The sequence below is a fragment of the Taudactylus pleione genome, unplaced genomic scaffold (assembly GCF_031769625.1).
Source record: "Taudactylus pleione unplaced genomic scaffold, aTauple2 ptg000162l, whole genome shotgun sequence".
In the NCBI taxonomy this organism is placed as follows: domain Eukaryota; kingdom Metazoa; phylum Chordata; class Amphibia; order Anura; family Myobatrachidae; genus Taudactylus; species Taudactylus pleione.
Genome location: NW_028284564.1, coordinates 10,104,213 through 10,117,484, shown reverse-complemented (window position 1 = coordinate 10,117,484; position 13,272 = coordinate 10,104,213). Strand labels below are relative to the sequence as shown.

At 43.0% G+C, this 13,272-nt stretch overlaps 1 protein-coding gene across 1 annotated transcript in view; it reads left to right on the top strand.

Annotated features, from left to right (window-relative positions):
• FBN2 (fibrillin 2) overlaps nt 1-13,272 on the top strand; it is a 294,460-nt gene that overhangs the window by 122,901 nt on the left and 158,287 nt on the right. The window contains exons 9-10 of the mRNA XM_088475116.1: nt 10,687-10,839; nt 12,309-12,482. Of these exons, the coding sequence (XP_088331242.1) occupies nt 10,687-10,839; nt 12,309-12,482 (327 nt within the window). The remainder of the gene's footprint in view (nt 1-10,686; nt 10,840-12,308; nt 12,483-13,272) is intronic.

The following is a 13,272-nucleotide window of genomic DNA, read 5'->3' as shown; positions in this document are numbered from 1 at the left end:
ATCAACGTTTCGGTGTCCTGATGACGGGGATTGACCCCGAAACGTTATATATATAGCTAGTCTCTCCGAAACGTCGCTGTTAATAAATTTTCTATATCCAGTCCTGGAGTGCAGTGTGATGCAGTATGACTTCCATGGTACTAGCACCGTTATTTTATGCATTTGCTGACACTTGCACCCGGGTAGCTGTTCTTACTCTCAGTAAGAGTGCCGGACCTTCGCCAAGATATATGCTGTCCTGAGGAAGGGGTGTAAGACCCCGAAATGTTGACCTATGATTGATTAAAAGTCCCTCGGCTGAGGGTTTCACGTGTCTTATCCAGTCTCCGAGTGCCGCCTATTTTTCTGTACAGTGTGTATTGGGGGTGCTGTCCTCCTAATAAGGAAGGCACCGGAGCAAGGTGTGGGCTGCTTGTCCAAGTTACACTGAGTGAAGGAGTGCCGGAGTTGTTGCTTATATATATATATATATATATATATATCCCAATACAAAAAAGTGGCACTCACAGGCTGAGAATTAATACATCAATACGCACTCTGGAGACTTTTTAAATGTCGAAACAGTGTATTCACAGTCACACAAATCACTTCTGTGGTAACCAACGTTTCGGAACACACTCGTCCCTTTGTCAAGGCGAAGTGAAGAAACTAGTAGGGGCGTTGCCCAGTTTTGGAAGGAGACAAACGGAGCGATCCTCCTGCTGTGAGCTGTATTGCTGTGGATGTTATATTTCTCATGCTGTTATGCTTGCGGTCATTTATACCGCCATTTTTGGTACGGAGTTTTAGAATTGTTTTAACGGTTTGCTGATTCAATTTTATCGATTCATGCACTAGTGGCGCACCCTTGCTTTATTTTAGAAATATATAGACAACAGAAAGGGGTACAATGGTGGCACTCACGGGTTCTTTAAGAGAAGAATCACTCTGACAAACTGTGGCAATCATTGTTTGATTTGTTATATATATATATGTGTATGTATATATATATATATATATATATGTGTGTATATATATATATATATATATATATGTCCTTACTAACTCACTAACTGACTCTTTAACACCTAGACCAAAACCCTGGACCTAAAAATATGAAAATCAGGGAGTATATTTCTTCCATGACCTAGGTGCCCACTAAGCAGGAATTTTTTTTTAAATTTGACTTCTAAGGGGCTGAAAATGGCTACAATGCCTGCCTGACTGTCTCATTGTGGCTGTAGTACAGTTCAGGATCCAAACACCAGCTGTCATCCCAAGTGCTGCCAAACATCACTGGCAGTGGGTGTGGCTCCCCTATTGAATAGTCAGAGGGGAATGTGTTACTACACAGGTATGGGAGGGGAATGTTTTACTACATAGGTGAGAGAGGGGAATGTGTTACTACACAGGTGAGGGAGGGGAGTGTCTAATGTGTTACTATGGAGTGAAGGAGGGTAATGTGTTACTAAAGCAGTGAGCGGGGATAATGTAGTACTACCGAGGTGAGGGAGGGAATGTGTCACTACAGAGGTGAGCGGGAGTAATGTGTTACTGTAGAGATGAGGGAGGGGAATGTGTTACTCCAGAGGTGAGGGAGGGATATAAGTTACTACATTTGTGAGTGAGGGTAATGTGTTACTACAGATGTGAGGGAGGGATTATATTTCTACAGAGATGAGGGAGGGGAATGTTGACTGTGTTGCAACATGGGCAAGGGAGGGAAATGTGTTACTACACAGGTGAGTGAGAATAATCTGTTAGTACACAGGGGAGGGAGTGGAATGTGTTAGTAAACAGGTGAGGGAGGGTAATGTCTTACTATAGCAGTGAGGGAGGGGATGCATTACTATAGAGGTGAAGGATTAATATATGTTACTGGAGTGGTGAGATGGAAATGGCAACAGTAAACATCTAAGTTCTACCCAGGTGAAACCGAGTACATCAGCTAGTGTAATATATTTAAAGAGAGGGATTAAAACAACACTCAACCGCATCCCAATGATTGTTTTGTTTTTGTACACTGCAGCAATGGTATTAAGGCCTGATATCTTTTGTGATATAAAACACCATACAATGGACCTGATGAAAAAAGTCATTATAAAATAAGACAATAACTCAGTTAATTCTTAAATTAACCATTGCACTATGTTTTGATGGAATCAGTACGTAATCCCGGTGGCTGAATAGCTGCTGGATCATATACCGATAGTGGAAGATGACGGATGAAAATCCTGACTGGGGCTTGGAAGCACCCTAACCCTCCCCTCTCCCTACACTAACCCTAACCCTCCCTTAGTGGTGCCTAACCCTAACCTTTTCCCCTAGTGCCTAACCCCCCCTTCCCGCACCCTAAACCTAACTCTCTCGGAGGGGGTGCCTAACCCTAACCTATCCTTAGTGGTGCCTAACCCTAACCCCCGCAACTACAACCTAAGACACCCCACTTACCTTCGTACGGTATGCCAGGCATCGGGATTTCATAGTGGGGATAATGATAGGCGTTGGGATTCCGATGCCTATCTTTAGTCCCATGTCGGACTTTCAGTGTCGGTATTCCGGCAGCCGGGATGCTGGCCGCTGGTAACCTGACTACATCCCGTTTTGATAACATTATTATATCGACACAGTAAAATCTGTTACATATACATTGTGCTCACTGGTCCTTACGTGACAGTCTTACAGTACTCATGCTAAAAACCATTGTTTCATGTAGATACCAAGCTATAGCAGATGACCAAATGTGCCAGGTGCCTTTACTAGTACCTATATAATTTATATATTACCTATATAATATGGCAGCTCCAACCATATGTATACAATGAATGTTAAGCACATGAACATTAATCCCATAGTGAATCAGCAGGCAAATACAACTATTAATATTTGCTCACCTAAAGCCTGTGAAGAAAATCTGTGATTTCAATTACGGAATTCATATGTAACCCTTTTACCACCACTTGGCCGCCCTTCTCTGCAATTAATTGATCGTCTTTATTAAAACTTACCCGAGGTGCATAATAGATTTAAAGCATAATATGCCACAATAGTGTTGTGTGCAAATTCAGGAATACAGAATAGTAATAGTACTGGTTAGCATTACACACAATATAAGAGAATATAAGAGAAATTGCTTCCTGTATATCAGGTGCCTGTTATCAGGAGATTAATGACTTAACTATTGAAAATATTGATTTACACAAACATTTTACCATGTAATCAAGCAGCTGATTCTGAGTTTAACTGTGAAACCAGACATAGTGATACATTAAATGTATATATAAACAGTTTACGTCTACTTATCTTATTTTGTCCTTAGATAAACCTTACATTATTTCTCTGCACTTCATCACTACTCAGGTCACTTGGGGTAATTGTACAAGACAATCCTTAGTCTCCATGATCTATCCAATATACAAATGTATTAAATTAGTATAAACAACTTAATAGAACATTGTGACGAACCTTGATATTTTTTTTTATTACCAATTAAGAGATTGAAGCACATTAGTTCTCAGCTGTGGTTGTATCTATTTGGCTGGGGGCTGCTGTTACACACCACTTTGTTGAAAGCTGTCTCATCTAATGGGTTTGGTTTGGAAGTCCACCAGAAAGATTTTATAACATGCAAAGGTTCAGATGCTGAAGATTAATATCAACCATTGTTGCAAGTGTCCTCGTGCTGACAGATGGATATCGCTGAAGCCAGGAAAGCATAGTATGTGCTGACACAGGGATATATATCAAGTTGATTTAAGAAATGCTGTCAAAAAACTTTTTTTTACCACAGCTGATACCGAATAAGTGTAAGCATGCAATGATTGTTACCTTGGCTTCTTGACCATGTTTGGATCTGTTACTCATATTCACCAGTCATTGCACAAACACCAGAATACTGTACATATTTAATGCCAGCTAAAATAAATTTACAATAAATTTAGCAGTTTTCGGACTGTATTTCACTTTTTGAAAATGTAATAAAACAGGATGTTTTCATATGCAGCACCTGGCGAGATCATTTCTGTGAATTGTAGGAACAGTTTGATTACAATACCTTTTATCACAGCCATGACTGTAGCTCGGATGAAGTTACTGAGGGCAACAAAACACATTAAGTGCACTTCAATTCATCTTTGGAAGATCTATCTATACAACTATAGAAGAACAATGTCACTTTTTTTGTTTGTTTTTACAAGCCTGAAGGAATTTTCCTATGGGCACTAATATGCATTGTCTCCTTGTGGAATTTTGTATACTACAGTACATGCAAATTATACAGCGGTTTTAACTTCGTGAACTTCTTCAGTGATCTCTCCAGTGCTTTTCAGAGACACTGATTTGTTAGGGGATTGGTTCAGCTAGATGTGTAGTACAGTGGGAGGAGAAGCAGAGAGAAATCCTGGGTACACACACACTAGACGATGTGTTGTCTAATCCCGCGGATCAGATAGGCATATCGTTTACATCATCTAGAGTATACCCATGATATGCTCACTCTCGCAGGTTGTTAGCGACATCATCCGTCGTCCCTACTGCAGGGCTGATGGGGGATGTCACTAACCATGTCATGCCTCAATGCAGCATGACATGTCCCTCCCCCCCGTCGGCAAGGGCGCCGAGAGGGAGGGGGAGCGGGTACTAATTACCCGGGTCCGGGCTTGCTGGAGGGGGCTTGTGACGAGACCCTTCCCATGGGAATGCCTCCTTCTGGTCAGCCACCCCCCCACCAAATGGGGCGTGCTGTCACTCAACATCGACAGCACGCCCCCTTTGGTGCGATACCCGGAGCGACGGATTGCCCGTTGCTATGCGGGTCTCACGCATGCGCATGATGGAGCCGGCTCCGTAGTGCGCATGTGCTCTGGGCCACCATCGACCCGGTTGTGAGCGCTCAGCGCTTGCGACCGGGTCTGAATCAGGCCCAGTGAGCGGACAGACATGAGAGTTCTCTAACATTTTTCTTTGCCTGGTGTAGAAATTACAAATATGAACTTCAATATAACGCTGAATTATACGGGATGTAGTTATAATCCTGACAGTCGGATGCTGGCGTTAAGAATGCAGGCACCCTATACGGGATATAGTTATAATCCCGACAATCTGAATGCCGCCGTCTAGAACACCGGTGTGGGAATCCTGAAACCTGTCAAAATCCCGGCGCCGACATCCCGTATGTACTAGGGTTAGGGGCTAGGGTTAGGCAATAGGGGGAGGGTTAGAGTTAGGCACTAGAGGGGGAGGATAGGTTTAGGCACTAAGGGGAGAGGGTTAGGTTTAGGTAGCGAGGAGGGCGGGTTAGGGGTAGGGAGAGTGGGAGAGTGTTAGGATACTGACCGAGAGTTGTCGGTATCCTAAACCTGTCGAGATGCTGGCATCAGGATTCTTACCACCGGGATCCCTTACCCAACCCTATTACAATATTAGTTTTACTACACTTGTAACAAAACACTTTGAACAAAACACTCTGATTATGCAGCTATGGATGCACAGACCTTGTACATGACCTTGAAGTCTGAAGCAAGGATTCAGAGTGTATCTAAATGTATTAAAGAGGTATTTAAGGTTAGAAATCCGATTTTATTTGTTTGGCAATGGCCAGAGCATTTCACTAGGAGTGATGGACACTATGTTTAAGGCAGTCTTGGAAAGTGTCAGTCTTTTGCAATGTTCTACTTTTCTGGAGAGTTTTATTGCTCGATCCAATTAGGAACGAGTTACTCATGGTGCGTGTAAGTGCGGCTCTAACTATACTGCCAGACTCGCACTGTTTTGTTTATAGCCCCATAGCACTGCGAGCAACATTGTGACAGTCCTGGGTGAGATTAGACCACAAGGAGGGTGAATTGTGCACTGTTACAACAAGGACTCGCCCCCTTTGCTTCTAATTGGATCGAGCGCTTAGAATTAATTAGGTTTCTTTAGTTAACCGCAGCACAGATGGTATTTAATGCAGTGAAAGTTGATTAAAGACTGTTGCTGGACTGTGGTACTTGCAGATCAGGACAGGATCATTTAAAAATTGGGTAAAGAAGTATAAAATTTAATTAATTAGAATTAAGATTTCTGTGGGTATATGAGGAGGCTTGGTAACTTTTAAATATAGAGTTGTTACTGGTGTAGGGTCATGAAATGAGAGAAGAAAAGTATTAAATGAAGGCAGTTGCCATCACTGTATGTTAGAGTAATTAGTTTGGAAGCACATTAAAATTATAATTTGGATATTCAGTTGGGATGTTGATACCACCTAAGATTAATGTGGAGAAGCCAGAATATAAGAACTGAGGTAACCAAGCAGAGAAATGTTCAAGGAATTGTTGACGAGGTCCACAAGGACAAATTTATCACAAAAAATCACACAGAATAAATTGAAAATTCATTTGACATGTTCTCCTAAGAGGTTGGGTACAGAACCCCGATGGTCACAATGCCAACAGTCAGAATACTGGCAGCGGCATCCCGGAGGTCAAAATCCAGACAGATTTTTGTAAGTATTCTAACCCCAATCCTAACCCTAATCTTATCCCACCCACCCATCCCCTCCTGAAGCCTAACTGTAACTGCCGCCTCCCGCAGCCTAACCCTAACCCTAGTTCTTAACCCTAAACCTAACCCTAATACAAACTAATCTGTCGGGATTGTGGTCATTGGGATGCTGCTGTTGGTATTATAACTGTCGGCATTCTGACCATCTGGATCCTGACAACATTCCCTTCAAAGAATAGGGGCACGCGTGATGGAATATTTGGTAGAACTGTGAATGAGAAATGAGGTGCAACTCGTCATCTTGTTTGCTTCCAGGCCTGGAGGTGTGGGTGAAATGGAGATCATAGTGTGATAGAGTTGTAGGTGATGCAGTGTCTCATTGTGTGAACCATGTTTCTAATAATGCCAGAAGGTTGTTAGGTTATTTTGGGCCTGATTCAGCAAGGAATGCAGCTGCGAATATATGCTATTCAATGCATAAGCATGGCAATTGCAGCATAAGATGCAGACGTCCAGCACTACACAATGCTGCCCACTTCCCTTTACTCAAAGCCTAGACAAGACAGCAGAAACATCAGTAACATCGAGAACCATCAGAACCATATGCACAATAGAGGTTGATCTGATCTCGTGCAGGATTTTGGCGACTTCCTGCGTGCATCGAGTTGTCTGGTTGCTTATGCTGCCACACTGCCTAAATTATGCATGCCCCTATAACGTCACCACCTACAAACGGCACTTCCTGTCAATCAATATCGGAAGGGTCTGCGTATACACTGCGTGTAGTCTGCGTACCCTTACCCGATCGCCCTGGCTAGTTTGCGCACATGCAGTGCGTTGATTACACATGCACAGTGCACAAACATCGGCCAAGTGCGTGCGTTATCTCACTTGCATTCTTTGCTGAATCAGGCCCTTTGTTACAAACAGAGGGCCTGATTCAGACCCGCTCGCGAGCGCTATGCGCTCGCAAGCGGGTCGACGGTGGCCCAGTGCGCATGCGCACGACAGAGCCGGCTCCGTCGTGTGCATGCGCGAGACCCGTATAGCGACGGTCAAACCATCGCTCCGGGTCTCGTACCAAAGGGGGCGTGCTGTCGATGTTGAGTGACAACACGCCCCCTTTGGTGGGCGGGCGAGGGGCATGGCTGCCCAGACGGAGGCGTTCCCATGGGAACGCCTACCGTCTGGGGTCAGCCCCACTGACATCACAAGTGATGTTAGTGGGAGTGCTTTCGGCTCTGGTAGACCCGAAAGCACTCTAGGGCTTGCGGCAACGAGACTCTATCGCAAGGGTCTCGTCGCAAGCCCGATGGTCGCGATGGTCTTGACCATCGCAACCATCTTCCTGGCCGCTCACTATAGCTGTGGGTGGTCACCCACAGCTATGCGAGCGGCCAGGAGGCCGCTCTGAAAAACAAGAAGGTCGGCCCTGATTCAGAGCGAGCGCTCTGTCAGAGCGTCCGGCTCTGAATCAGGGCCAGAGTGTGCATTTCAAAGATTTTCAGAATGATGGAAGACATCTATGAGGTGTTCTCAATGGAGTCACAAGTGGGGTGCAGGCTGCACCTGGGTGTCTTCAGCCGAAGGTTGCCACCAAAGTGCCGGCTCCTCCTCAGTGACAGGAGCCGGGTGCTGCACTGTAGCACTACCGTGCACTACTGAATCAGGCCCTTGGTCCTCTATATGCCTGAAGCATTACATACACTGAACTTTGTATAAGGCATTCTTGTTAAGTGCTAATCAGGCCCTTTCATGGGCAGGCAATTCTCATACTAAAATCAGGCATTTGGAAACACCACTCTGGAAATTCTGCGTTTGTCCCTGGCAGTGGTTTAAGGACATTAAATTTGAGGAACAAAGCTAGTAGAGAACTATTAAGTATTAACTAGTTAGCAGCCTGTCAAAATGACAGCTGGACTGCGAGTAGAAATGTCACATATCCTCCAACATTTCACAGTAATAAACCGGTACAAGGGGCGTGGCAACAGATAAAGAAGGCATGGCCACAGGTAACGGGGGCGTGGCCATGGGGGACTGTACACTGTGGAGGAAGCTGGCGTTGCCTGGTTATTGTTAAACTGTTAGGGATAAATTTACTAAAGCGAGAATTTTTAGAAGTAGAGATGTTGCCCATAGCAACCAATCAGATTCTAGCTATTATCTTCTGGAAGGTGCTAGTTATATGCTAAGTAGAATCTGATTGGTTGCTATGGGCAACATCTCCACTTCTAAAAACTCACACTTTAGTAAATATATCCATTAGTGTGCACTTTGAAGTTCGTCTCTCTATATCACTGGGGGCTGGGGGCCAGCCGCCACTGGATGGCTACTGCAGTGTTGCAACAGTAATCAGCCAGCGCCAGCTGCCACCCTGCCCCAGTGATATATAAAGATGAACTTCAAAGTGCACAGTAACAGTAAATAGCCAGCGCCAGCTGCTTCACTGCACACAGAGGGCCCAATTCAGACCCGTTTGCAAGCAGCCGCTCGCTCGCTCCTAGCCGATGTTATGCAATTGTGCATGTGTATGCATCGCAGTGCGTGTGTGCGAACTAGTCCGAGCGATCGGGAAGCAATCGCTCGCCCAGCAGAGACAGCCCAGCTGAATGAGTGACAGGTCCAGCCATTTTTGGGTGGTAACAGGGGCAGGCCACTGGAAACGGGGGAGTGGAGCTGTGAACGCAGGCGTGCCTGAGCATCTTAACGCCGTTTCAGAGGTGTGCATAATTAACAGGCAGCGTCATAGTACACATCACCTGGTTGAATTATACACTGAAGTGTTTGCAGTGCTTGTGGTAGGGTACAGTCAACCGCAAGCGATGCTGTCAGATCTGATGGAACCCAATATACCGATGGGTGTATATACTTCCTGGAGATGACGTTCGCTAATGGGCGGCTAAAGACAGGCTGGTGGGCGTCTGCATACACAAAGTGATTGCACGCCAAGACATAGTTGGCGTGCTTATGCCTTGCCATGCGATCGCCTGCCTTGACGTCACTTAGCTGAATTTGCATACGCTGGGAGCGGGCGTCCGCATCTAGCAAGCGGGTGTGAATCGGGCCCTTAGCCTGCAGACAGCCACGGAAGGACGGTGGGGTAAGGGAGCCGCCTGTGTCACTGAGCGGCGCTGCGGAAGTCTGTGTCCCTGCAGCGCTGCAAAGAAATCCGGAACCTGATACAAACCGTTACAGTGCTGTTTGCCGGTACAGACCATACAAAAACAATGGTACTGTACTGGCAAAAGCGGTACAGTTGGAGGCCATGTTGTCAGTGGAGGCGGCTATGCTCGCCCAAACGAAACGACAATTGAATTGCTCTAGTGATTGCCGGCGTGCAAAACGAGAGAGAGAGAGAAAGAGAGAGAGAGAGAGCGCGCGCACTGGCGGTTTGGAAGATAAAGCGAATGAACATTGTTTAAATTCTAAAGATGGATGAAAGTAAGAAAAACAGTTTGGTAAATATTGTACATATGATAGGGGTTTGAGAAAAGTGGCTAGGGACTAGGGCAAATAGAGCAAGGGAATAGATATAAATTCAGTTACTTTTTCCAGAGCAGTGAGATGAGAACTACAGATTCTACACGTTGCAGAAGAAGATTGTTCCAGCCATATAAAAAAAAGGAAAAAATATCTGAATTTGAATTGTAAATATATTTATTAAGTGTCTGTTTGTACAAAACAGCATATATATTGTGGTAACTAGTGATTGTGTAATATGCAGCCTCAAAGCACTATTGATTGCACAATGATCGGTTTCTGCTATTGCCCTACAGGCTCAGCTACAGTATACTAGCTATTCTATCATGCAACTGTCAACAAAGAAGCATGATTTTTGTATGAAGGTGTCATAACAAGTTGACAATTTAATGTCAACATATTAAATGTAGACATTTTGGATATGTCAACTAATTAACTGTTTCAGCCGAAATACTTCTACAGAATGACTGTTGACTGAATGACCATGTCGACCTTTCGACTGTTGACATTCAGAATGTGTTGACCTTCTGAATAGTCAACCTTTGTATTGTCGACAAATCGACTGGTATACGTCTGAAGGTGGCAAGAGAGTGCAACAGGTTTCCCCATTGAGAACCAGAGGTTATAGAAGGAGGAGAGGAATGCTGTGCTGTTGCTTGCTACACAATTTCTTGTTTATTTGAAATTCAAATGAGAACACATTGGAACATATGTGCTATTTTATCATTTTTGCTTTTTTCATAGATCAGAGATCTGGTATATGCTTCTCCAGCCTTGTGAATGGACGTTGTGCACAGGAGCTGACAGGAAGATTTACAAAAATGCAGTGCTGTTGTGAATCTGGTCGCTGCTGGGCTATAGGATCCTTACCTGAGTTGTGTCCAGTCAGAGGCTCTGGTAAGAATTTATTGATTTAATTTGATTTATCTTTCATTATTATTTTTACTACTATGTCTTTAATTTTGCTATTAGTTAAAATAACAAACCACACAATATATACCTTGTGTTTTAAATGGCATGTTTTCAGAGTAACCTTTGGTGTAGTGTTCACAGCTGGCTTTAGTGAAGAAGAAGGTAAATTCCCATTGGTGAGGGGGGATAAGGAAGGCTTGTGAGCAATACTGTTTTCCACCATAGGAAGAAGTCCCTGTCATCCTTCTTTCTTTCAATCAGTTGAGAGTGACTGATGACTTATTATTACATATTAATTCTAAGCTAAGGAGCTGACAAGGTTGCAGGGTTTTTTTTCTTGTTTTGTCCATCCTAAATAGCAACTCACAACAGACATCTCCCTGTAGGCAGTTCCGCCTTATTCCCCAGGGAGAAGAATGATATTGGTAGAGCCCTCAAAGTTATATAATATATTATCAATATCAGTCTTGGGACAGCAGTATTAGTAGGCAGGTATCTGGCAGACCAGAACTGAATTGTGAACTTTTTACAAGATTCCACTGCACTAACCATCAGATTTTACTGTCAAATGTACATTTTGATTTTACACTACAGAGTTTTTAATATGAATGTACATATTATATTATTTTTTACCAATCTGAATCTCAAAATTCTCTCTACTTCCCTAAAATAATGGACTTCACGGCTTTCTTTCAACAAAGTTATTTTTAGGCAATTATCTAAATATTTTAGAACACCTTTAGAACCTAAAAGTGATTTGTAAAAATTAAGAATTTGTAATAAACTTGGCAATCATTTTCACAAATATCTACTGCTTTAATAAATAGTAGAACCAATTTATATACAAATTATTGGTGAAGCTTTTAAGAAAAATCAACTTCACTGTTTCTTAAAACATATGTGGTTCTATAAAGTTCCATTCAGATGACCACATACCAAAAGTTCAATAGCCAATTTCGACAATCCTAGTAAATACAAAACAATGCAATTGTCAATACAATTAGGACTAGTAGTAAAATGTAATTGGAAGATTATCTTTATCTGCCATTGTGTGCAAGCTAAGGAGAGCAGTATCTTTTTTTTTTTTTTTAGATCTGTTCAGGATTTGTTCAGTTTGGTTTTACACGAATTCTTAAAATTAACCCAAATCTAAAATAACTATGTGTTACAATAAAGACATACAATTCAGTATATTTTCCTCGTTGTGTAATGACACAGATGCTTTTGAAGCCTTTTGAACAATCAATTTAGTTGAGCTACAGCACTGTATGATCTGTATTGGCAGCTTTATTATTATGAACTTTCCTTGTAAAAAAGCTTATAAACCAATTCCAACATTTCCAATGTGTCTTCATATTTATCTATAAACAAGCTTTGTCCACATGTAGTAGAGCAGTCTTTGCATGTGGTTTTATTCATGCAAGTATGCCGAAACTAACTGTATATTTCTCTAGATGAATACCGAAGACTGTGTATTGATGGTGTTCCATTTGGTGGTCCCAGACCAGGAGGTCCAGATGGATTTGATCCCAATATATTTGGACCTGGACCTGGACCTGGTGGAAATGGTTTTCCTCCCATTGTAGGAGGAACAGGAATTGATGGACCAGGAACTGGCGGTGGTGTTGGTAAGTTTATATACATAATGTGTAGACTATTGGTCAAATCAAAACACTGAAGTATATGGAAAAGGTGGTGGAGTAGAGTGTTGGTGTTATTGCATGAGTATGGAGAGTGGACATTTAAGGTTCTAATTAAAACACCTTTCTTTCAAGAGTGCTGCAAGATTGTTTAGACTTTTTATAGACTCCTCTTGTTGCAGCAATACTTTAGCTGTACATTTTTGTCTAATGAATCAGCAAAGAGAACAACAGCCTGTAATTTAGTGACTTTGAAAGGCTGGTGTGAAAGAGTTTGCAGGGCTATTATGACAAAAATGGGGCCCCGTGCAAGAAGTCATGGTGAGTCTGCAACTGTGAATAGAAGACCAGCAGCTAAGTGCAATTTCACATTTATCATTAACAGCCATACTGCACAGCCCAGTTTCCTGCCACATTGCACTGTGTCATCCAGACCCAACTGCACAAAGGCTGTTGGAGAAGACATTACAAGAGGTGCTCAGCATATACTATTACAGATCATTCCTGCATGTTTCCTTTGGTGCCTCCCAGCTGCCATGCAATATATTTGATGAAATGGAGGATGTGCAGCAGCTTTGTGTTTCAATGACACATCAGTAAACAGCTAGCAGGATAGGCCCTGGTGACAGTTACAACATAAGCAGGCATCAACACATAGGTTCAAAATCTAAGTGTTAACTCCACAAGTGACATGCGTCCATATGCTGGGCCATATCTGATGCCTGGTACAATCTAATATATCTGGTATCCCAGTACTTCAATATACAAATCTTAACCA